The 24,410-nt window shown below is 35.0% G+C and overlaps 1 protein-coding gene across 3 annotated transcripts; it reads left to right on the top strand.

Moving 5' to 3' along the window:
- Positions 1–264: 264 nt before the first annotated feature.
- Positions 265–20,727, top strand: LOC132063570 (uncharacterized). 3 transcript variants are annotated; one of them, XM_059456170.1, is made up of 12 exons: positions 265–318; positions 1,420–1,502; positions 9,640–9,786; positions 9,955–10,231; positions 10,314–10,404; positions 12,385–12,509; positions 12,586–12,664; positions 12,756–12,885; positions 12,976–13,133; positions 13,252–13,375; positions 13,457–13,823; positions 20,472–20,727. In XM_059456170.1, exons 7-12 carry the CDS (start codon positions 12,657–12,659, stop codon positions 20,534–20,536), a joined length of 852 nt encoding a protein of 283 aa, XP_059312153.1. In that variant the 5' UTR covers positions 265–318; positions 1,420–1,502; positions 9,640–9,786; positions 9,955–10,231; positions 10,314–10,404; positions 12,385–12,509; positions 12,586–12,656; the 3' UTR covers positions 20,537–20,727. The 3 variants fall into 3 exon arrangements, with proteins under 3 accessions (XP_059312153.1, XP_059312151.1, XP_059312152.1); XM_059456168.1 differs by lacking the exon at positions 265–318 and adding an exon at positions 432–814 and having other exon boundaries at positions 9,628–9,786; XM_059456169.1 differs by lacking the exons at positions 265–318; positions 10,314–10,404 and adding an exon at positions 432–814 and having other exon boundaries at positions 9,628–9,786.
- The last annotated feature ends 3,683 nt before the right edge of the window (positions 20,728–24,410 follow it).

Here is a 24,410-nt window from a genome sequence, read left to right as displayed (position 1 = left end):
GAGTCAACTAAAGTTTGACCTAAAATTGTCAAGTGACTTGTTATTAACTTATCACTTGACTTTACCGTATTGTTTTCACCTCTCATATTTTATATATATTACTATTTAATATAAGAGGGAATGAAGAATTTTTTGTAGCCCTCACAGGGTTAGAATTGTAATTTCACTTTTTATTTTATTCAATGAATGTGCTGCACGTGTTGTCCTTTGCTGTACAATAAGATAACTCACCAAAAACAAAGTCGGTCTCAACTTTCTTAAAAGCTCCATGGATTTCCATTTGTTTTCCATCAGCATCTTCCACAATCTCAAGCCAAGGTAAAATCTTCTTTTGCTCCATTTTAATGTCTTCTGATCAATTAAAGGGTTTAGCTTTTGTGTCTATTTTATTTTAGGTCCTTTCTGTTGAGATTCTCCATATATGGGGAATAGCTAATGTTTCCGGACAAATCCTTTTGACCAGATCCTCACAACAAAAACTATTTTCCTTTTCTATTTTGTTCTTTTGTTTCTGATTTCAATTAAATAAAAGTAGGGATCGGAATCAACCTTAGAGAGTAGACAAAGCACCATCATAATTCAACCATCTTCATCTCCATATCTTTCACTCCTAATCAATTCCATTATATCCTATATTAAATCCACATATTGAAATTAAGAAATAGTTGGAGTGTTTGTCTGTATTGGTAAATAGGTTATGAAACAAAGGTGATATTAGGGGTAGATGGAGGAACCACCTCAACTTGTACTAAAAGAAGGGGAATTTGCTTCCCTTTTTTTGCTAAAATGGGCTGAAAAAGACATGTCAAAATGGGTAAACCCTAATCTTGTGTTTTCTTGTACCTCTGGCATGATTTTAATTTGTTTCTACAATTTTACTTAGGATCTATGAACTCTAATTACTGTTTGCATTGAAATTCTATGGTCTTACCTTACTAGTATTAACTAATTATGGAAATGCATAGTACCTGATTTTTTCTCATATATATGCACATGTACCTGCAGCTCTAAGTGTTTAAGAAACAGGCTTGAGTACGATATTTCTAAAATAAAGTGAAAGGGTGATGAAAGTAGAATTCCAAGTTTCATGGTTAAAAGAAAATTCCTTCATTGAATTAACTAAAAAGTCCAAATACCTGGGTGTATTTATTTCCAATGAGTTAAACGTTTCAGCTCTTGACAGTTTTGGATCTGCCTTGACCTTGACCATTGAGGGCCTAATCTCAATTACACGCTGTGACAACAAAACACAATAAGAAGTGTTTTTGCCTATGTGATTTTTTTTTGGCTGCAAATACATATATTATTGGTGCCTTTGTACTCGACAAATAGACAAACAGAGAATCATCCTTTGGTTTATGTTTGTAGATTTGCCCAAATGACTACTAAACTTGATATAACTTCATTTTATCTTTCAAGGACTATAATCGTTCCTCGCTATTGGATGCACAAAACTGAAGAAGTAAGAAAGGCGTTCCAGATAAGGAGTCAACATTGTACATGTAAGCTTCTAACTTAACAATGATTTGCTCTTCTTTATGTTGAGTTGTGTTCATGTTGATGACAGATTTATACATCCTGTATGTGCATGTATTATGATGCATCTATGATATGATCTTAAATGGCACAAATGACTCAACTACTCAAACTTCTCCAAGGATTTGTGTTGGAAGAGGATTCATGGATGATGAAGCTTCGGGAGCATTTAAATGGAGTCATTGGAGGGCCTTCAAGCTATGGGAGATAGCATAGGAGAAGAAGTCAAGAGTCCAAGGCCCAAGGCTTGCCTCTTAAAGTGGCTACAATTGCAAGCTTGGGTGATTCAAGGCCGAAACATGGCTATTTGCGTAAAGGGTTATTTGTGCAAGTGGCTACTTTGTGCAAGGAGGGTTATGCTTGCAAGAAGGCCATGCATGCAAGGTTGATTAGAGGGCCATCTATGCAAGGAGGGGGCGTGTTTGGCCATTGAAGACCAATCCTTGAATTGAAGACTACACTAAGAAGACTAGCCAAACAAGGCCCTTACTTCATTAAGGGTAGCATTGTAATTGCCTATTAGTCTTGTTTACTAGCTTGTATGTATAGCTTGTCTTTCATTTCATTACTTAGATTTTGATGATGAATATTTGAGAGATACTCATATTTTGAGTGATAGATTGTTAGGTAGATTCTAGACCTATTTTAGTCAATATGATGGTGGAATCCATTGTTGGTCTTTGAACCTTTAATTCCATTGATTTCGTGAAGAGTTGTTCATTTGTGGATTCATTTGAATCACTCTTGCCTTGATTTCAAATAGTATAGGTTCTTTTAGGATTGAATTAGATTGAGAGGTGTTGAATTTAATATATCCAAGGTTGCCCATAAATTCACCCTAATTGGGTCTTGCTTGTATCCTCTTTTCTTATCTCCTTTTCTTTGTATTTTTAAATTCCGCGTTTTGGATTGAATTGGTTCTTCCCCAATTCGATTCGTATCAATCTACTATTCTTCTTTCTATCATGCCACTTACGTTTGTACTTGTGTGCTCTTTATGCCTATAAAACAAAATTCACTATATCACTTAAAGATTTGGGGATAGTTTGAAAAATCTCTTTTCTCAAAGAAAGATAGTTTGAACAATATCTGTTGGAACAATAGAGTTTGGTTTTGATGGAACGTGGAAAACAAAATAAGCACTCTGCCTCAGTTACAAATAGAAACATCAAATGACGTGAAAAATACAATAACATGACAGTTGAGGAAAAACAAGCTTTAACATTGCAACGTAAATCCAAATACCAAGAATCAAAAAGACGTAGACTTCTTGAAAATGCAACTTCCCGTAGTCCAATTGGGATAGTGCCAATATATGTATCCTCTACAAACTCCACTGTGCATTCGTTGTACACCTATGAAAAAGGTGAGTTTATAATATATTAGTCATGTCGATGGCTAATATTTGGTCTTGATTAATAAGCATCTTTTTTATTTTAATTTTAGGTTCAACTTTAGATGCATTTGATGAGCAGCCACAATCAAATTATGTCCCACTAAAAAAAAAGTTCCAAACTGTAAATTTTGTTCTGCAAAGAGATTTGAATATGAACCACCTGCGTTTTGTTGTGCCAACGGTACTGTCAAGCTATCTTCACATAAGATGCCAACAAAATTACGGAATCTATATTTTGGAGATGATGAACAATCCACACACTTCCGTACATACATAAGATCGTATAATAACCTATTCGCATTTACATCACTTGGTGCAAAGTATGATAAAGATTTGGCTAAAAGAAATTGTGGTGTATATACCTTTAAAGTTCAAGGACAAATGTATCATTTGATAAATGATTTGTATCCACGAGATGGAAAACCAAAAAACCTACAATTGTACTTCTAGTAACGAGTTAGCATATAGGATGGCTTGTTCCAACAAAGTTCATGAATCAGTAGTGAAGGAACTGATGGACATATTATCAAATAATCCATATTCTATCTTTCTTCGATCTTTGGTAAATATTTCAAACCTTGAAGACTTTCACATTGGTCTTAGATGTGATGCGGGTTTAGACCAACGAGTATATAACCTGCCTACCTCCTCTGAAGTTGCAACAATATGGGTTGAAGAAAATGATGGTAGTGCTATTCGGGCACCTCACATTCAAATCTATACTCACAACAATTGTACAAAAAGAGTAAATTATTATTATGGATGTTATGATGCTTTACAATATCCGTTATTTTTTTCACACAGTCAAAGTGGATGGCATTGTGGTATTAAGAAAATTTGTGGGATAGAGAACATTTGTAGACATCCTAGAACTTATGAAAATGAAGAGATACAAAACATACGAAACATTTGCTCTCTTGACGGGTATCTTGAAATGGAGGATGATATTCTGAACAAGGGAAAGCGGAAACGGAATACGGTGTCTGTTCGTGAATATTATTGTTACAAACTGCAAATGAGAGATGATGAAGAAGATGAAATCTTACACACTGGAAGAATATTTCAGCAATATTCGGTTGACGAATATATAAAACTTGAAACACAAAGGTTGGATTTTTATTCATTTAATCAGGATTTATTCAGAACGGATGTACTACAAGGACTCATTGATATTTTGAGATTTGGTGAGAGAGATGCTTCAAATATCGGTAAGAGAAGATTTCTCTCGAATTCTTTTATTGGTGGCCCTAGAGATATGCGTCAACGCTACACGGATGCTATTGCATTAGTATTGCATTAGTCCTGTGTTTTGGTAAACCTGATTTGTTTATAACCATGATGTGTGGCCAGAATAAAGGAACATTTAGCATCTGTTGATGAAGCATAAAATAGACATGATCTAATTAGCAGAGTGTTTAGAGCAAAAATAGAAGAACTAAAAACAGATATCCTAAAACGAAATATTTTTGAAAAAGTTGCAGCTTTTATGTATATCATAGAATTTCAAAAACGAGGTTTACCACATGCTTATTTCCTTCTTATACTAACTGCTGAATACAAGTTGTTAACACCGGAATCTTATGCTAATATTATTAGTGCTGAATTACCTGATCAAGATGCAGAACCAAATTTATATTCATGCATTCTTTAACACATGATGCATAGTCCTTGTGGAAATCTTAATCCTACGAATCCTTGCATGAAGAAGATGGGTTGTTGCAAGTTTAATTATCCAAAAAGCTTCACCGATCATACCTCAAAAGGAGCTGATTCTTATCCAATTTATAGAAGGCGAAATACAGGAATAACAAGAATATAAGAGAGCACTACTTGGACAAGTCGTGGGTCTTTTTTGCTTGGAAAATTTAATTGTCATATGAATGTTGAAGTATGCTCTGACGTTAAAGTCGTGAAGTGTCTATATAAATATATTTGTAATGGACATGATAAAATTGCATTTTTTCTGTACATGCTAATGAGAAAAATGTAGAAATTGACGAAATAAAAGAATATCGATCGCTAGATGGTATCACCACCGGAACGGGCGCTTGTTTGGTTTCTCTATTAGTGAAATGTCACCAAGTGTATGTTCCCTTCAAATTCATCTTGAGGGACAACAATTTGTTTCATTTAAAAACAATGCTAATATACGTGCAGTTGTAAATAATTCGATAATTAAGCTGACCATGCTAATTGAATTTTTTTACATGAATAGAACTAACACAGACGCTATAGAACTTAATTTTTTGTATAAAGAATTTCTTGAATATTTTGTGTGGTCACCTAAGGACAGTGTTACACCTCTCATTTTCATTGTAGGAAAAACTTACGGCTTCCTAGTTGAGTATGCCTTGAAATGGAGATTTGTACCCGAGTATTGAGATGCTAAGTATTTTACCCCATGTATGGAGGTACTAGCAGGTATTCTAGGTATATTACGAGCCTATAAGTTGAACGGATCAAATCGGCGAAATCTGAATTGAATCGGGAAAGTCTGCAGGCACTAGTCACGGTCGACGAGCCGTCGACATGTCGACGGACCGTCGATATGTACCGTCCCTGCGCTTCTGCAATCAGACATTTGCAGGTGTGAGTCGACGGAGCCAGTCGACGGGTCGTCGACTTGCTCGTCGAACCGACTCTCTGGAATTTTCTGGTTTCAGCTATAAATAGACGAAGCATTCTCTTATTTTTCGGATTTCACTTTCTCTTTAAGTCTTGGAAGCTTTAGAATATTCTCTCATCATATTATCATGAATCTAGGGGAAATCAAGGATTAAACACCAAGGATTAGTAGAAATCAAGTGTATGGATGCTCACTAGGGTTTGTAGAGATCAAGAAACCCTTTTGTGTTGAAGTAGGGTTTTCTCCAAGTGGAGTAATCTCATCCAAAGTCCATTCCTACATCATCCAAGGTGAGTTTTATGTTCAATTCATGTTATTAAGAGTATTGAGAGGTTAAAAGACTTAGATTATGGAAGGGAGGAGGACATGGAGTGCAAATATGAAAATAGTAATGTTCTTGAATTATGACTTGACTTGAATTATAGTTCTTGACATGTTGTGAGTATGATCTTGTTGTAAATGATATAAATGATGTTAAAGAAGCATTATATGAGGATGAATGTGGTGTTGTATTATAGCTATGGTTATGGATGACTTTGAAATAGAATTGTGAGAATTGAATGATGTATAGCTCGGTGAAGATCATTGATTTCGATATTGTGGATGTTGCTATTGCTATTTGGGGAATTGTTACAGTTGGAGAAGGTTGTTGAAACAAAGAGGATATTGCCCAATTTTCGTTAGCTCTTAGTCGCCCTAGCTTAAGCTTAAGTATGTCTTCTATTATCTGACCTTAGTACGAATTCTCTTGAAGGTAAAATCGCAAGCTTGAGAGGCACGCAATTAGACGATAGAGTTGAAGATATACAAAGGTATGTAAGGCTAGTCTCTTCTTCTCTAAGGCATGATTCCTATAGCATGACTTCCTTTATCTTTCCATGACTTTCTTATATTTCGGAAACTATGAGTCCATGATTCGTAAGAGCTTCTCATGAAATAAAGACAAGAGATGCGTTGTGAATATGACAATGATGATGATGAGTCTAAGTCTAGAGATTCCAAAGCTTGTAATATGATATTCGTATGAAGCTAATGATTCCTTGATGTTATCCATTGTTGCTATACTCACCTTAAAATGCTAGTTCCTTCAAGGTGAGGCATGATGATCATGACTACTCCATAATGGAATCGGGGGTTCTCGACCTTACGTCACCCCGATAGGGTTATAGTTTGTACTTGAGTTCTAATGCATGCTTTATGACAAGTATATGATGATTAGATTACACCATGCCTATATGGCCGGGCATGAAATCGCGAAGGCGGGCGGCTTATGATTACACCGTGCCTAGATGGTCGGGCATGACACTGCTAAGGCGGGCGGCTTAAGATAACACCGTGCCTAGATGGCCGGACATGACACCACTAGTGGGCGGCCTGTGAAAGTTACCTGGACGTGGGTTAGCGATGATGGTATATCTGATATGCATACCTGTGTTTTCTTTTTAAAGTTAAGCAGGCATAGTATTCGCCTTAAGGGGCAATTGACGTACAGGTTATATCTTCACCTCATGTTTCATTATTTCTTTATTATGCCAGTATCATTCATGCCTTACATACTCGGTACATTTTTCGTACTGACGTCCTTTCTTTTTGGACGCTGTGTTCATGCCCACGTAGAACGGAGACGGTGCGGACCGTAGGAGCTTATCGGGGGGGTTCGCGAGCACTCCACTACTCCGGAGGTGCTACTTATGGTCATATTCTTTTGTGTATATATTTGGGTATGATGGGGCCCTATCCCGTCCTTATGTCTCAGTGCTCTAGTAGAGGCTCGTAGATACGGACGCGTGGGTTGTTGTTGTCTTATGGATACATCAGTGTATATTCTTGTATATCATTTTTGAAGTCGTGAGGGCTTTTGTATATTTATGTATTGCCTTGGAGATTATATGCGTTCAGGTTGTGTATGATGGTTATAATGAGTGGTGCTCGGTGGTCAGCTCCGAGTACCCGTCATGGCCTCTAGTCGGGTCGTGACAGAGAGAAAGTGGTCACGCCGAAAAAAAGGGCATACTATTGGACGTGTTGTAACATGTCATGCAACAGAAGGTGAATGCTATTATCTAAGATTGTTGTTGATGAATGTTAGAGGACTGAACTCATATGAAGATTTATGAATTTTTGATGGAGTACCATGTAGTAGCTTCAGAGAATCTGTTGAAAAGCGAGGTCTTCTACATTGTGATAACAATTTGATTGAATGCATGTTAGAAGCAACAAGTTATCAAATGCCACATAGTTTAAGACGCTTGTTTGCTACATTATTAGTATATTGTAATCCAGTGAACCCAAGAGAATTGTGGGAACAATTTGAACAACCCATGTCTGAAGATTACAAGCTACTATCCAATATTGGAAGAAGCGAAATCCGATTTCAAGTTTTAAGTCATATTAATGACATATTGCATTCTATGGAAGCTGACATAAATGACTTTCAACTTGTTCAACAAACAATCCGGCCTTCCAAAATAGCAAAAGAAGCAAACGAAGTTCATTTTGAGAGAACAATCGTCGTTAGTGAAGAAGACGCGCCACTATGCAAGAAGCTAAATAGAGATCAACTTAAAGCTTATAATATAATTATTGAGAGAATATTCTCACATTGAGCGGGAGCATTTTTTATTGTTGGTCCAGGAGGAACAGGAAAAACATTCTTATATCGTGCTTTACACGCAACTATACTGTCTAAAGGATATATAGCATTGGCAACAACTACTTCTGGTGTGGCTGCTTCCATTCTTCCTAGTGGACGAACTGCACATTCACGCTTTAAAATTTCAATAAATGTTGATGATATGTTTAGTTGCAATATTAGCAAACAAAGTGCACTAGCATGCTTAATTAGAGATGCAAAATTAATCGTATGGGATGAAGTGTCAATGGCAAAAAAAAAAAAAAGTTTTGATTGAAGCTTTTGATTTACTCTTGAAAGACCTCATGGATACAAATATACATTTTGGTGGAAAATTTGTGGTTTTTGAAGGTGATTTCAGACAAACGCTTCCTGTTGTGCGAAACGAAAAAAAAAAGATTTCATTAATGAAAGTTTGTTATATTTTGAAATTTGGGAAGAATTTGAAAGATTGCCCTTATCCGAAAATATGAGAGCAAAAGCAGATCCTCAATTCTATGATTATTTAATGAGAATTGGAAATGGACAAGAGAAAGTCAATTCTACAAATAAGATTGAAATTCTAGATTCTTTCATTATTCCCTTTACAACTGAAAGAGAATCTTTAGATAAATTGTTCACAATAACGTATCCAAATATGCACACATTTTTCTCAATATCATCTTCCTCAAATTCTCGTGTTATTCTAACAACAAAAAATGATTTCATAAACGAAATAAATGACATGCTTATAGCTAAATTTCCAGGAACATAAAAAACGTTTGTCGGTATTTATGAAACCATTGAACCTAATGATCAGGCACAATTTGAGGACCTATTACATACTCTTAACCCTGCTGGTTTGCCGCCGTATAAGTTATCATTGAAAGAGAATTGTCCAATTATATTATCACGAAATCTAAATCCATGTGAGGGCTTATGTAATGGTACACGGTTGACTTGCTTTGACTTTAAAACGCACGTTATAAGTGCTAAGATTTCATCGGGTGACTTCAAAGATACACATGTATTTATCCCAAGAATACCATTAATAGCATCTCAAGATGAAAAAATGCCAGTTCCTTTCAAAAGGATGCAATTTCCTATACGATTATGTTTTGCTATGACCAGAAATAAAGCGCAAGGTCAAACATTGGATTTTGTTGGAATTTATTTGCGAGAACCTGTCTTTTCACATGGTCAACTTTATGTTGCTTTATCAAGAGCAAAAGTTCAAACTATATAAAAATGCTGATTCGGCCCCCAATAGCAACTGATCATGATGATCGCTCGACATATAATGTAGTTTATGATGAAATCATTCAAAAAATAGTTCTGCAAAGATAATATAGCATAACCAAGTACTGTTTTGTTCTTTCTCCATTTTATTTTGCAGTATTTACTTTTATCACTCGGTATACTAACCATATCTTCTTTTTGCTTTTTCTCGTTTTATAGTATCTATTACAGAATAAGGAATATAGACTTAATATTAATGAGATAACTCCGTAAACGAGAGAGTGGACATGCAAAGTACAACTTATTGAAAAAGCTAGAGTAAGACAGAGTAAGGATGGGCGGATACGATTTCAAATCATGATTGCGCAAGATGAGACGGTAATCTTGGTACTTCCATGCTTACTATTCCAATAATTTATGATTTCTTTCTTATTTTAATCTATAGTAAAAATCATATAAAAATATAAATTGAGAAAAAATTTGATCTTTTTAATTTTGAGTTGTATACTTTTTAATATCTATTTAACTGATCATTTGTAAATACAGGAAGAACAAGTTGTTGTTGTTTTGTATGGAGATGACATAGGAAAATATGAAAAGAAATTCACTCCCTTCAGCACATATTTGATATCAACCGCAAAAGTTAGAGCACCTCTACCCTATGGAATTCCTATTAATAGGTTTGAATGGGTTCTAGATAGATTTACTGTTGCTGAACAAGTAAAAGGAGACAATGTAGAGGATCCACCATTGCCTGCTCCAACAAGATTAAACACAGTATCTTTAGCGAATCTGGACCAAAAGCCACGACATGTGGAGTTTGGTAAGGAGTACTTCACTGTGTATTTTAAATTATACTTATATGTCGTTTCATGAAATAATATTCACGACACCCCTATAAACAGATATACTTGTTGTTGTTGTGAGTTGTGGTGCAATAAAGATTGCTGGCGTCCATGGAAACAAATGTCGACAAATCATTGTCATGGATACAAAGTAAGTCCACTAACATTCTACTTATTTAAAAATTGTCAATAATTTTATACATATTGAATTTCATAGCAGTTCCTATTAATAGTATCATTAAAATACAATATTAATGTATTTTTTTCATTTTTTAATCGAGCTTCATAGCAGCATTTTATTGGTTGCTCATTTGTTATAGTTGATATAAACACACACACAAACACACCGTTTTTCAATCAGATAATCTGAAGTACCACGGGTGAATTGTGGTCAATCTTTTGTTTCTTAACAATTCCACATTTACCAGTATCAAGTTTTGAAAGCATGTTATATAGTGGGTATCTAATGATCCAAGCCTCCAAATATATGTTATAATACTAGTGGGTGCTTGAAGATCCTCTAAAATAATACTCAGTAGAAATTGTTACAACTATTTCTACATCCACCTAACATTTGCACAAGAGGTCATATTTTGCTCTCAAAGGGCTTTTGCCAGAAGTAAATAGTCATATAAATTTAATGTACACGGGTATTAAAAATGATCTAATTTACGATAAAACATCTATAGGAGTGGAATCAACTGATTTGGGATTTCAATATAGTGTATTGATATATAATTAAAGGTCTGCAGAAAAATGTGTTTATATACTGTGCTAATTATTAAAATTATATTTTGAAAATATTTTCATATAAACTATTGGTGTTTGTATCCTTAGGTTGGTCCATTAGAGTTTTGGCTTATTAGTGTGCAAGCGATTGATTCGACATGAATTCATACATGAAGCATGTTTATGGTGGGTTTTAATCCAAATTGAATTTTGAAAGCTTATACTAATAATTGCTTCCTAACTTGCAATGTGCAGCTGCATTTGCATTGGTTTGCTTTGGCAAAGATAGATTTTTTTTCTTGCTAGATTGACATAGTATATGATCTTACATAGTTGCTATGGCAGTAGGTTCTTTCTTCTTACAAGATTGGGTCTGTGTTGGATTTTACTTAGGTTTCTCTTGATTTGATCTATTTGGATCGTGTTCTGGTTTTAAATTCCGCTGTGAGGATATTATGTTCTTGAGTTTCTCTTTCTCCTGAAAATTTCAAGGAACTTGTTTGGTCTCCAGCTTTCTCTTGATAAGATGAACTATGTATAAAGTAAATGGTACAATAAACATAAATGGACCTCATCAATTTGAAGTGATGAAATCTAAGCTACATCTTGTTCTTCCCTTAGTTGACAATCAACCCTCAACCTCACTCCTGATTTGGGATTTCAATGTAGTATATTGATATATTAAAAGGTCTACAAAAAAATGTGTTTGTATACTATGCTAATTATTAAAATTATATTTTGAAAATCTTTTCATATGAACTGCTGGTGATTGTATCCTTAGGTTGGTGCATTAGAGTTTTGGCTTATTAGTGTGCAAGCAATTGATTCTACATGAATTCATACATGAAGCATGTTTATAGTGGGGTTTTATCCAAATTGAATTTTGAAATTGGTTTGCTTTAGCAAAGATAGATTTTTTTTTCTTGCTAGATTGGGATAGTATATGATTTTACATAGTTGAAGCTATTATCACAAAGGCAGGACCAACAACTAGAATCTTTCCTTTATTTTTAAGGTAGAACTTTAAGTAGAATCTAATACAGCCTCAAAATAAACCCCAAATAGAGGGGAAAAAAGTGAGATGCTTATGCAATGCTAGATCTAACTTCACATAAGCCATAAGTTTATAAAACATACCCAACAGTGGACTGATATACACATCCAGAACCAGTGGCTGATGATTAAAACAGAAGAAGAAAACAACAAAAAGTTAATAATAAATCTTTGAAGAGACAAATAAATACCAGATAAATGGACCTCATCAATTTGAAGTGGTGCAATGTAAGCTACATCTTTTTCTTCCCTTAGTTGACGATCAACCCTCAATTTTTCTTGCTCTTTGGCCCTTCTACCACCAAATGCCAATCCTTATTAATTATTGCTAGTTATTTCTTCTCTATAGTATGCACCATTGTATGTTTACCTTGTGGGAGGACTTTGCTGAGATTGATGGAAGCGACCTAGCTGCACAAATTGAAGAACATCCGGTAATCCTAGCAAAACGAATTGCATGGTCTTCATATGCTGGTATGAACTAGATTTAAATTTTTTCTGTGTGTTTTAAGAACGTTAATTGTTTTTACTTATACGATGTACAACACAGGGACATCCTTTACAACAAGATACAATTCTGTAATATTAATAAATCCATTATATCCATAGGCTGCAGAATTGATGAACTGGTATGAGATAAATACTTGACAATGGTACAATCATGTACAAAAAGCTAATTGTGTATATGACCCAAAATAATATAACTATGTTCATTTACAGGGCGAAAGAGAATGAAGAAATGTTGAGCACATATACGCAAAGAATTTCTCCGGAAATAGCTTTATCGCCAATTCTTATATCACTAAATGATGAGGCTATACCTATAGGAAATATCCAATCACAACCTGCGGTATATGTCCAACATATGCTACTATATATTTAGGTTCAATACTAGTACAAGCAACACAACTAATCTTATGCACTTTTCTTTTTTAAATAGATGCAATCTTTTCACGTTGAAGGTAAAATATCGTTGCTGGATAATGAGCAGCTGTTTTATGAGTTAATGTGTTCAAAATGCAAGAACTTTGTTAGGACCAAAATAATAAAGGCTATTGACTGTGTAAACTGTGATCAGCAAGCGATGTTAACACCCAGGTAACCAAGCGTCTTTATTAAAGAGATAGCTTTTAAAGACTGCATCTTTTATAATCCAAATTTACTTTCTCAAACAATTTATGAATGTAAAATAACATGTAATAATATTATATAACAGGTGCCGCTTTCAAGTCCAAATTGCAGATGGAAGTGGATCAATAATTGCAACATTAGTAGGTGAACCTGGAAAAAATCTTCTTTCAATGAAAGCTGAACAAATCTACGAAACAATTAACATAAAGGTACAAATCAGTTAAAATTCAATTGAAATTCTTCACTTCAACCGATATCTTAGAACTTGAAGAACTCCTTTTTAATTGGAGAACGAATCATTGCCCCTTCCGGATATTCAACAACATCTTGCTGACAAAGTGTTTAAAGTACAACTGAAGAAATCTTTTTCTAGGAATTCTGATGAAACACCAGCAAAACTGTTCATTTTGTCATTTGCTGAGAAGCAGGATACTCTCCAATTGCCAGCAGTATCAACTTCTACAAATGCTGGAGAAAGCAGTAAAAGAGAACTTGACAAGGTATCATCATCAGAAGAACAAAAGAAGCTAATAATTGGAAGTACCTCATCTGGAAAGAGACAACATACTAAGCGAACAACTCCAACAAAAAAAAAACTACATCTTCTAGCAAAAGAGAGGGTATCGAACCAGTCGCTCCAACTAAGAAAAATTAAAGGTCAGTAAACTATGTAGAATGCTTCGAGTATTGGTCTGCATTTTGACAAAATAGTTTCTAGAATTTGACTATCCTTTACGTGATATCCTGAATATTCAAATAGAAAAAAAAAATTATCAGGAAAGTAAACAAAAGTTAAGTTCTTTCATTTGCTCATTTCTGCACATAGTAACACCGAACTGATTTTCCAGTAAAAACAAGTACTTTTGATATTAATTCTCCATCCATCATCTTAGATCTCTTAGCTGATTTTAGTAGTGATCCATTAAGGTAAAAGTAAAATGAATGCCATATAAATGTTGATAAAACTTTTATACCAACTTGAACATGAAAGGTGGTACCATGAAAGTTTTTTTTTTTTTTTTTTTTTTGCTCAAATGAAAAAAAAAATTATTCAACCAGCAGACCATTGATACACAGCTAACTCTTTGTTGGACTATAGAGTTAGTTCCTTTGATTTCCTATACTAAGCTAACATTCAGTATATTATAAGCTTATACAGGATATTTTTGTAATCTATTTAAGATGTTACTCCATTTGCATACTTGTTGTCCCCTAATGTGTAGCTGCAGGACTATGTCTCTGATTATCTGCACTTTATCCTTGTATCTGGCCTTAAACCTTCTAGCATTTCTTTCTGCCCATATCTGGTAGACCACTGCAACACTTAGAAAACCCACTATGCTTTCCCTAGGTCTGTTATTATGCACAATCTTTGATAGCCAGGTCACTTCTGCACTCCATGGGCCAATCTGCCTATGAATCCCCATCCAAGTGAGTAGTGTAGTCCATATATAGTTGGAGTATCTACATTCAAAGAACAGGTGGTGCATTGTCTCAACTGCATTTGAATCACAGAGTACACAATCTGGTTAGACTTGGAGTCCCCATTTAGCTAATCTGTCCACTGTTGCAAGTCTGTTCTGGATAGCTAACCAGAGTATGAATTGGTGTCTTGGAATGGCACTAGCAGACAGTACCAAGTTCTTCCAGGCGGTTCTTGGTTACTGAGGGAAGAAGGAAAGATAAGTCTTTTTGATACTGTATCTTCCTTGCACTGAGAATTAATCAAGGTGGGTGATGGGATCCACTGAAGGAAACCATGCTCTAGCATCAAATATTTTCCTAACAAGCCAGTAGGCTTGCTTGGGAGTGGTGAAGCTAGTGAGATCATTGTTTTTGATGTAGAAGCTATGTATCCATTGCACCCATAATGTGTCCTTTTTGTGAGAGAGTGCCCAAAGTAGTTTGCATAGTGCAGCTTTATTCCATAGTTCAAAGTTAATTATGTTCAGGCCTCCTGCTGATTTTGGTAAACATAATGTATCCCAAGCTACTAAGGCTTTTTTTTTTTGAACTCTCACTGCTACCTGTCCATAAGAACACTCGACAAGCAGTTATAACCATCTTGATAATCTTCTTGGGTAGTAGAAACACCTGCCCCCAGTAAGTTTGCATTTCAAATAACACACTTTTAATGAGTTGCAATCTGCCATTGTAGGAAAGAATTTTTTAGGACCAACATCTGATTCTTGCAATTATCTTCTCAACCAGAGGTAGACACTGTTGTATGGTCAGTTTTCTAGAGGACAAAGGGACCCCTAGGTAATTGAATGGAATTTCCCCCATTGTGAATTTCATTTCTCGGAGAATCTGTGCTCTAAACTCATCTGTTACCCCAGCTACATAGAAGGAACTCTTATCAAGATTAGCTTGTAATCCTGATACTGTTGAGAAGTGCTCAAATGCCTTTAGTAGTAACTGGATAGATCCCCTGTCAGCTCTACAGCACATAATTAAGTCATCAGCAAAGCAAATGTGGACCAGTTGTAGTTTGGAACATTTTGGGTGGTAGTTGAAGTTCGGTTCATGCCTTAACTGCTTGAGTGATTTGTTTAGGTATTCCATGACTAGGACAAACAGATAAGGAGACATGGGATCCCTTTGTCTGAGTCCTTTTTTTGCTGGAAAAACCCAGTCAATAATACATTAAGAAGAATTGAGTAGCTCACAGTAGCCACAGAGGTCATAATCCAATCCATTATCTTGCTAGGCATACCAAATTCTAACAGAATCATCTTTATGAACCCTAGTCTATAGAATAATAAGTTTTTCTGATGTTAATCTTCATAAAGCATCTAGGTAACACATGTTTCTTACTATATCCCTTCACTAGTTCATGTGCCACTATGACATTATATAATATACTTCTTCCTTCAATGAAAGCAGACTGGGAGGGGCCTACTATATGGTCAACTACAATCTTCAATTTATCAGTTAATATCTTGGCAATTAACTTATAAACAGTAGTGCAACATGCAATTGGCCTAAATTCCTTCACATGATTTGGATTTGCTACTTTGGGGACAAGGGTAACTGTAGTGCAATTAATACTTTTGAGCAATTTTCCATTTGAGAAGAACTGCATGATGGATTCAGTTACCTCATCACCAACTGTAAGCCAATATTCTCTGAAAAATTCAGCCGGGAATCCATCAATACCAGGGGCCTTGTCATTAGGCAGATTCCTCAGTATTGAGTGGATATCCTCTTTTGTAATAGGCTAGAGCATTTGTTTCTGCTGGTCAGGTGTTAGGCAGGGACCATCCTTAGCTATTAATGGATCAATGCATGACAATTCATCAGATGCAGAGCCCAATAGTTGTCTAAAAAAAGCTATAAATTCTTGCTAAATCAATACTGGGTCTGTGAGTCTGTCCCCCTGTTCATTGCAAATAGATGCTACTCTGTTTCTAGCCTGCCTATCTTTGAGATGGGCATGGAAGAATTTTGTATTTGAGTCCCCATGTGCTATCTATGTTGCCCTTGATTTTTGCCTCAGCACCTACTCATAGATGTTGTCCCATTTCTGTATCTGAGTGGTGATCTCTCTTTTAGTTTGTATGAGAGTACCATCAAGCAGATTAAGTCTGATTTTCTCCTGAACTTCCTGCAGTTGATCTCTTAATTTATCAAGCTTTGAGTTTAGTGAGGACATTTCTTTGTTGAGCAGTTTAGCTTGAGCCTCCAGTATTTGCAATTTCCTCCACACCTTGAAGATGGAGTGACCCTTGACCTGAACAGCCCATACCTGTTGTACCAGCTCCTTGAATTTATCTTGTTGTAATAATACTGTAAGTAATCTGAATAGTCTATTGCTTGGTTAGAATACTACAGTGGTGCTAATAGATATGGGTGAGTGATCTGAACATTCTAGATTTCCATAAAAGGCTTCTAAGTTAGCATGTTTCATAAACCAGTGGGAGTTTCCTATTGCCCAGTCAATTCTGCTGTAGATTCTTACCATAGCATCCTTCTTATTGCACCATGAGTACTCACACCCTCTTCTAGGCAAATGCCCCAACCCCAGATCTTCTATGCATTCAACAAAGTCTTGTATCTCTTGTTGGTGTACAGGGGCCCCATTAAGCCTGTCCTGGACTGATGTGCAAGTGTTAAAGTCCTCAAGGATGAGCCAAGGGTCCACTATAGAATTATTAAGTAGCCTTAGGCTATCCCAGATGTCCTTCCTTTGATTATTAGTATTGAATCCATATATAAATGTTATGTAGGCAGCAAAGGATGACCCCAAGTCTTCAACATAGCAATGCACTAATTGAGGTTTGGCTAAGATGATAGTGACCTGAACATTACTATGCTTCCAACATACCCAAATTCTACCATTTGGTTCCAAGGTGTAGTTTGCAAAACATTTCCAGTCAGCACCCAAGGATCCCTTCAGTTTCTCCATCTTTCCTTGCTTGACTTTAGTTTCTAAGCAACCCAAGAGATCTATCTTATTTTTAAGCAAAAAGGATCTCAATTTTTTTTGCTTATAGGGCTGGTTCAGCCTATTTATGTTCCATGAGCAGAGAATCATGTTTGATTTGGTGGTATGGGCTGCTTAGGACCCTCACTGGCACCAGTTACTTCTATAAAACCCAGGCTACTTAGCTGGTTCAGTGGTATATTTCCTACAGTATCACTAGTCTGATCTCCATCAGGAGCCAAACTCTGTGGGGCTGCATTATTGTTATCTATTTCTGTTGGTTTAACAGCAGCTTCATTGATATGTGAGGGTTCAACTTGATTTGTGTCTCCATGTTTTGCTAGCCATTGTGACTGAGCCTGTTTTTTCTTTTTGCCCTTAGGATCCCCCATAGCTTTAGGTTCAGGAGCTGGTTTATCACTCTGTGCTTTCTCCTTAGCTTTGTTCTACTCTTTCTCATATGCTGCTTTGTTTACTGGGCAATACTTTGTTTCATGACCAATACACATCGAATCTTGGCAATATTCCGGCCACCAATCATATTCCAACTGTTGTATTTTACGTTTACCTTTAGCTTCTTCAATGACCATTTGCTTCGGGATAGGTTGAGTTACATCGACCTCAATCAGTATCCTAGCATAGGATAGTCTCTCTTCTTCAGTAGTTAATCGATCAGTACACAATGGTTGCCTATGTAGCTGGCTATACGACCCAAGTTCTCAGTTGACCAATACTCCACAGGTAGATTGGGAAAACTAACCCAAAGAGGCATATGTCTAATGAATTCCTTTCCTATTTGAAAATATGTAGTCCATGTTTTCAGCACCATGGGTCTGTAATCATAGGTGTAAGGGCCACTCTCAAGTACATTCATTTTATCTTGCTCATTCACAAATTTGAAGATAAAATATCCATCATCATGTAAGAATACCCTCGGAGTTTTGACAAAGTTCCAAATAGCATAGACAAATTTGAGCATTTGTTTGAATGGAGGATTTTTCCCAACCACGTAACCTATTAGAGCACAATCCCACTTTCATTTTTGATGTTCTATCTCCTGTAGGTTCAATTTCACAATCTTTTGACCTTCCTTGAGGACTGGGGGAAAGTAGTTTAGTTGCTTACCTCGTTTCGAGGCTCGATTGTTCCTTTTAGGTTCCATTTGAGCAGCTGCAGAGCTCCCAGAAGAGTATGTAAGTTTCCGTACTGCTTGTACCGCTATTGCATCCCCTTCCGGGTTAGGGTTTGGCATGACTACTGGGTTGAGATTTGGTTCGTGCATTGAAATTCCTTTAGTCGGAGCCAATTGGATTTTTGAGTTAGGGTTTGTTCCAGCTAGCCAGTGCAGAAGTTGTAACGGTTCTAAGTTTTGTGGGACTCCAGATTCAGGTGGTACCATGAAAGTTAAGAGAACTACTACACATATATCAGCTACAGATATCTCTTTCAATATATAACTTTCTTAACCCATATATGTTTCCTGGAATTTGTATTCTGCTTATCATAATTGTACCCATAACAAGTTTAATGGTTATATTGGCAAATATGATTTCTTACTACTCTGTATCACTAAAAATATTGTGGATTTTCTTACTGATCTCCATCTTTCAATGTTGATCATCTCTCTAATATTTGTTGTTGCACTTGTTAATCCACTTAGTGTATGGTATAGCTCTTGTTTGTATCCCTGATTGTTGTACTACTCTAAAATTTTGGGCAGAGCGGACTTATTTCTTCTTACAATTATGTGGATCTTCATGGTTGAAATCGGGGCTTAGACCTGAATTATAATTCACACATTTGAAGAATAAAGAGTTTCTTTTCTTGTGTCAAAATTTTCCTCAATTGTTTCTTAGTTAACAGAATCTAATTATCTCAGGGTTGTCAAAATGAAGAAGAAACATCAGTTTCTGAGAAAGTATCATTGTTTTTTTGTTTTTTGTTTTTTGGGTTGTTAATTGTCACATTGCATTAAACTTACAAAATCAAAACTACTTGAGTTCTTTAGCATTTTTCAAATTAAGGTAGGTGATTTCTTTTATCTCTTATAGCTGGTGCACATGAACTTGCAAAAAATTGAAGTCCTCTTGATTGTATGATTTCAAAAATAATTTCATTAGCTATACAATCATATTACTATTTGATTATGTTACTCAGTAAACACCAAAACAAACAACATTTTACATGTTTGATTGTTCCACAGTTTGCAGTGCTTAATCATTCTTGCTAGAAAACTTAACCATTTGTGAAAGGAAATTTCTCTTGACACATGAGGAGCATTAACGTAGGACATAGGTAAATTTTACATTGGCATTGTTATTAAAGCAGTCATGTTCACATTTTTTCCTTTCTGGTTGAAAAAATGATGATGTTCTGTCATCTGTGACTTTTTTTTTTTTTTTGTGGAACTTTTAGTCAAATCAATCTTCTTAATATATTACGTAGGAAAAAGAATTTTAGTTTCTTATCTTCTCTTCTATTATACTAATCACATATCCCTTATTTCTATTTACAAAGTTGATAAGATTGTCCATGATGGTGTATTATCTTTAGCAGATATTGTATATTGAATTAGCAGTTGAAGCTTAGGCTATATGAATTGTTCCTCATTTTGTTTGTCTTCTTTTTGTTTAATAACACAAGATTGTTCGTCCTCCCTATCATACACTTCCTGAAATCAACTATTAAGTAATGCCAGCTCAAGAAATGCAAAGGTTCTGTAATTTCAAGTTCATCACTAGAATGGTTCTTTTATCCTCTATGCTCAGGATCATCAGTGATTCCCTTACTTAGGAAAAGAATTTTAGTTTCTTATCTTCTCTTCTATTTTACCTATCTACGTTTGATACTAATCACATATCCCTTATTTCTATTTACAGTTCACTATGACTGTGGCGAGCTTGTACATACGTCTTTAGGTGGCTTGTACATACCAAACTTTTGATGGTCCAGATGGTCATGGATCTGCAGTTAAAATATACAGGACTATCCGTGCTTATAGCTTTTAGCCTTAGTTTTGCCCACTGTGAAAATGTGTTTTTGTCAAATAGCACAATTTGGGAGTGCTGTACCTATAATCTAAACTGCTTGTTGCAAAATGCAATGTAAATATAATCTACTTTTTGGTTTGAATTAGGTTTTGCTTCGTAAAATTAGCTGCTTTTGACAATTTCAATGTGGTATGTGGAGAAATTAGATGGCTTCGCTACTTTAACCTCTTCTTATAATTCTTCCTCTAGTGACACCATAAGTGATACACTTTGGGTATGTTTAATAATCCCCAGAAAGGTCTACTGAGAAAAGAATGCTTATTCAAAAATACATATTTAACGTGCCATTAGATCATATTAATTATGCGGTAAAAAATTTTGGGAAGAAAACATAATTAGCCAAGCCCATAATCTATACAACTTAATCTAGCCTTAAAAGATAGTTTACAACAATTAGCCGTACAATATATCTAACCGTATCAAATCCTAGCATAAATCTAGGCGAAAAAGCCTCCATTTTTAAAAGATCATTTCATTATCTTTTCTAATTAAAAAGATCTCTTTCCTTTTTTGTCTTATTTTTTCAATTACTCAAATAAAAAAAATACTATCTGTCATCTCTTTATTCCATTTTTGGTTACCAAAATAAAAATAAAAATATAACTCATGTAAATATATATATATATATATATATATATATATATATATATATATATATATATATATATATAAAATGTGTTTAATTCGTGTCTAAATATTACAAAGCGTATGTGATATAATCATTCTTATCTCAGAAGAGAAGTATGCATTGTCCCCACTTAAGTTATTAAGTATTCCCCCCGACAATCAAGCTGCACTTCTTTCTAACAAGTGGCTGAGAGTTAGCAAGCAACCTTGGCCTCTTGGCAGGAGGTTCGCTGTCCCCCTCCTTTTCGGTCCGGCCGTAGTACGGCACCTGAACTCGAAGCTACGATCAGATCCGATTGGATCTAGTCCTATCCGACCCAACCCCGGAACTTAGAGTGAAACCGCAAAACCTCAAATCCCCTAATGCCTATCAAATAAGAGTCCTACCGAGGATCCGGTGTCTAGGATTTCTCCCAAAAGTAAGTAGGAGTGCTCTTCCTTTCAAGCCTTCTGCCTTAAATGTATATTATTTATGTTATATATACGTAATTTCCTAGATTTTCTTATAAATTATTTTATTTTCTATATAAGTAATTTATACTTACAAATTAATAATAATTCTGTAATTTTGATTGGATATACAACAGTAGCATTTATACATGAGTTATATACATTTATACACACATTGTACATGAAATAAAAACTTATACATGAATTATATACATTTATACACACATTATACATGAAACGAAAATGTATACATGAGTTATATATATATATATATATATATATATATATATATATATATATATATCTATTCTCACTATACATGAAACCAAAAACATTAGTTTCACGAATTATACACATGTTACATACTTGATATATACAATAATTATACATATTTGTGGAAATAAGAACTAGACAAAGTAATTAAAATATCAACGTATATAATATTCAACATCATATCCACATGAAATATAACATTATTTATATTATTATTATGCTGAATTATACACTTGTATTACAAAAGTTATGCATATTGAAACCAACTTAAAAGGCTCCACAGATTTATTCAATGGAGGTTCAATAAAAAAAGCATAAAAAAGTAGGCTCATTACGGAAAATGAGAAAAAAAAAAAATCACTGCAGTAAAAAATGGTACTTAATGCAATTCCCTCATAATAGGGATTAGGTATTTGGTATAGAATATTAAATAAGAGAGACAAGGAAAGATATTTCCTTAATTTGGATAACTGAATAGAAAAATCCTGAAATTATAGCCTTATTAAATTAGCCGGCTAAAAAAAGAAAATGTGAATTCTAATTGTTTAAAATGGGTTAGAAAAAAATAAAGTACGTTTATTTTGAGTTTAGAGCTAATTTAATTAACCAAAAAATTTGATAAAGGTTTTTATATTTTGAGTTTGGGCCCGGACTTAGCACGGGCCTGCCATAATTAGTAGAAGATTATAACTAGAGAGTTTCCGTTACTCAAGATGACAATTTTAATTGTAGTTTCTCGATAATGACTAATGAGTTAGAATTACGTGCCCTCGTCGTTTTTTCAATAAGAGGACAGTTTATTTGTCATTACTCATTATAAGCACGCTGGCCATCTTGTCACCAGGGGTGGATGGAGCATTATAGTTTGGGGTTCAATTGAACCCCAAACTTTCTAAGATCATAACTATTTGAAATGCCCCTTTTTTTTTTTTTTATTATTATAAAGATATATTTTTCGATCTTTCTTATTCCAAATTTTAAACCCTGGGCTCTGAATGTTACCATGGTGGAAGACCTGAAGCAAGTAATTTATGCTAATTCAATTTGCTAGAACAGCTGAAGAAAAATAAATAATGGGGCTGTCCCTTTTTTTTCTTCTCAATAATCTCAAGTTCACATTTCTCATTAATAAATAGAAACAGTAATTTACACAAAAATTTCAAGAACACAACTAGACCACGTTTCTGGTACTATAAATGCAGAATATGACAACAGGCGCGCTTTTGAGTGCTTTGAATCCAAGGAGGAGAGACGTAACTGCTCTTTTTTGTATTTTAGTAACTATAAATAGCAGCCGTTAGATTCTATTTTGATGATAATGTGGCATGATCTTAAGTAACCATTGAACAAGAACTGGAGAAAAAACTACTGGAGGGAACGTGTTTCATACCTCCACCTCCCCCAGAGCTTTGTCTGTTCTTGATTAACTTTGAAACATTGGTGTTCAGTTTACTATCGTTTGGTTGTAAACCTCTTTTTGGCCACGCATCTAACTAAAGTTTGTGTCTTAATGCTTTGGTTGTTTCACAATTGACGTGATTAGATGTGAGATAGTTAGCTATTAGCTTTCTGGTTGTGTTTGTTGGGTTTTAAAGACCCTTAAATTGTTGGGCTAAGAGGCTAATCTAGGATTTTTAGAACGGGCAATTCGCAGGAATGCCCTTATTTTGGGATGGTCTTTAATTTTTGTCCCTCAAATTGGTGGTCTTTAATTTTTACCCTTCGCCTAATATCATGAGGTTTGGGGTTCGAATCCTGCTTAGTTAAAAAAAAAAAAAAAAATCGCAAGGCAGAGTTTTATAGCAAAATTAGGCCTCAGGCAGAATTTTGAATGCAAAACTCTACCTACCGGTAGAATTTTGAATGGAAAACTCTACCTACCTCTAAATGCAGGCAGAGTTTTGAACACTACCTTCAGGTAGGTAGAGTTTTGCATTCAAAATTCTACCGGTAGGTAGAGTTGCATGCAAAACTCTGCCTTGCGAATCCAAACTTCTACCTTGTGAAATTTTTTTTTTTTTACTGAACTGGGTTTCGAACCCAGAATCTTGAGGTATTAGGTGAAGGGCAAAAATTAAAGACCACCAATTTGAGGGCAAAATTAAAGACCAGTGCTTTTGAAGGGCAATCCGCACAAAAAAATGATTTGGAACATGGATGCACCAGTAAAAAATTGAAGAAAAAAAAGTATTAAGTGGGAATTGATCCTTAGTCTTCTAAGATACATAACCACTTTTTTTTTTTTTTTTTTTTTTTTTTGTGGATTGCCCTTCATATGGACTGGTCTTTACTTTTTGCCCCTCAAATCGCTGGTCTTTCATTTTTGCCCCTAATTCTCAAAATTTGTGGGCCAACGTACCCTTATTCGCTGGTCTACAAAACCAGAAATTTTGGGTTCGAACCCCCGCAGAGTTAAAA

The sequence above is a fragment of the Lycium ferocissimum genome, chromosome 7 (assembly GCF_029784015.1).
Source record: "Lycium ferocissimum isolate CSIRO_LF1 chromosome 7, AGI_CSIRO_Lferr_CH_V1, whole genome shotgun sequence".
Taxonomy (NCBI): domain Eukaryota; kingdom Viridiplantae; phylum Streptophyta; class Magnoliopsida; order Solanales; family Solanaceae; genus Lycium; species Lycium ferocissimum.
Note: the sequence above shows the minus strand (reverse complement) of the source record. Positions and strands in the feature narration are given on the sequence as shown.

Coding starts and splice junctions, on each gene's coding strand:
- LOC132063570 (XM_059456170.1), top strand. Junction 12,886..12,975: donor ATATCCAATCACAACCTGCG/GTATATGTCCAA, acceptor TTTTTTAAATAG/ATGCAATCTTTTCACGTTGA. Junction 13,824..20,471: donor CCAACTAAGAAAAATTAAAG/GTCAGTAAACTA, acceptor TTCTATTTACAG/TTCACTATGACTGTGGCGAG.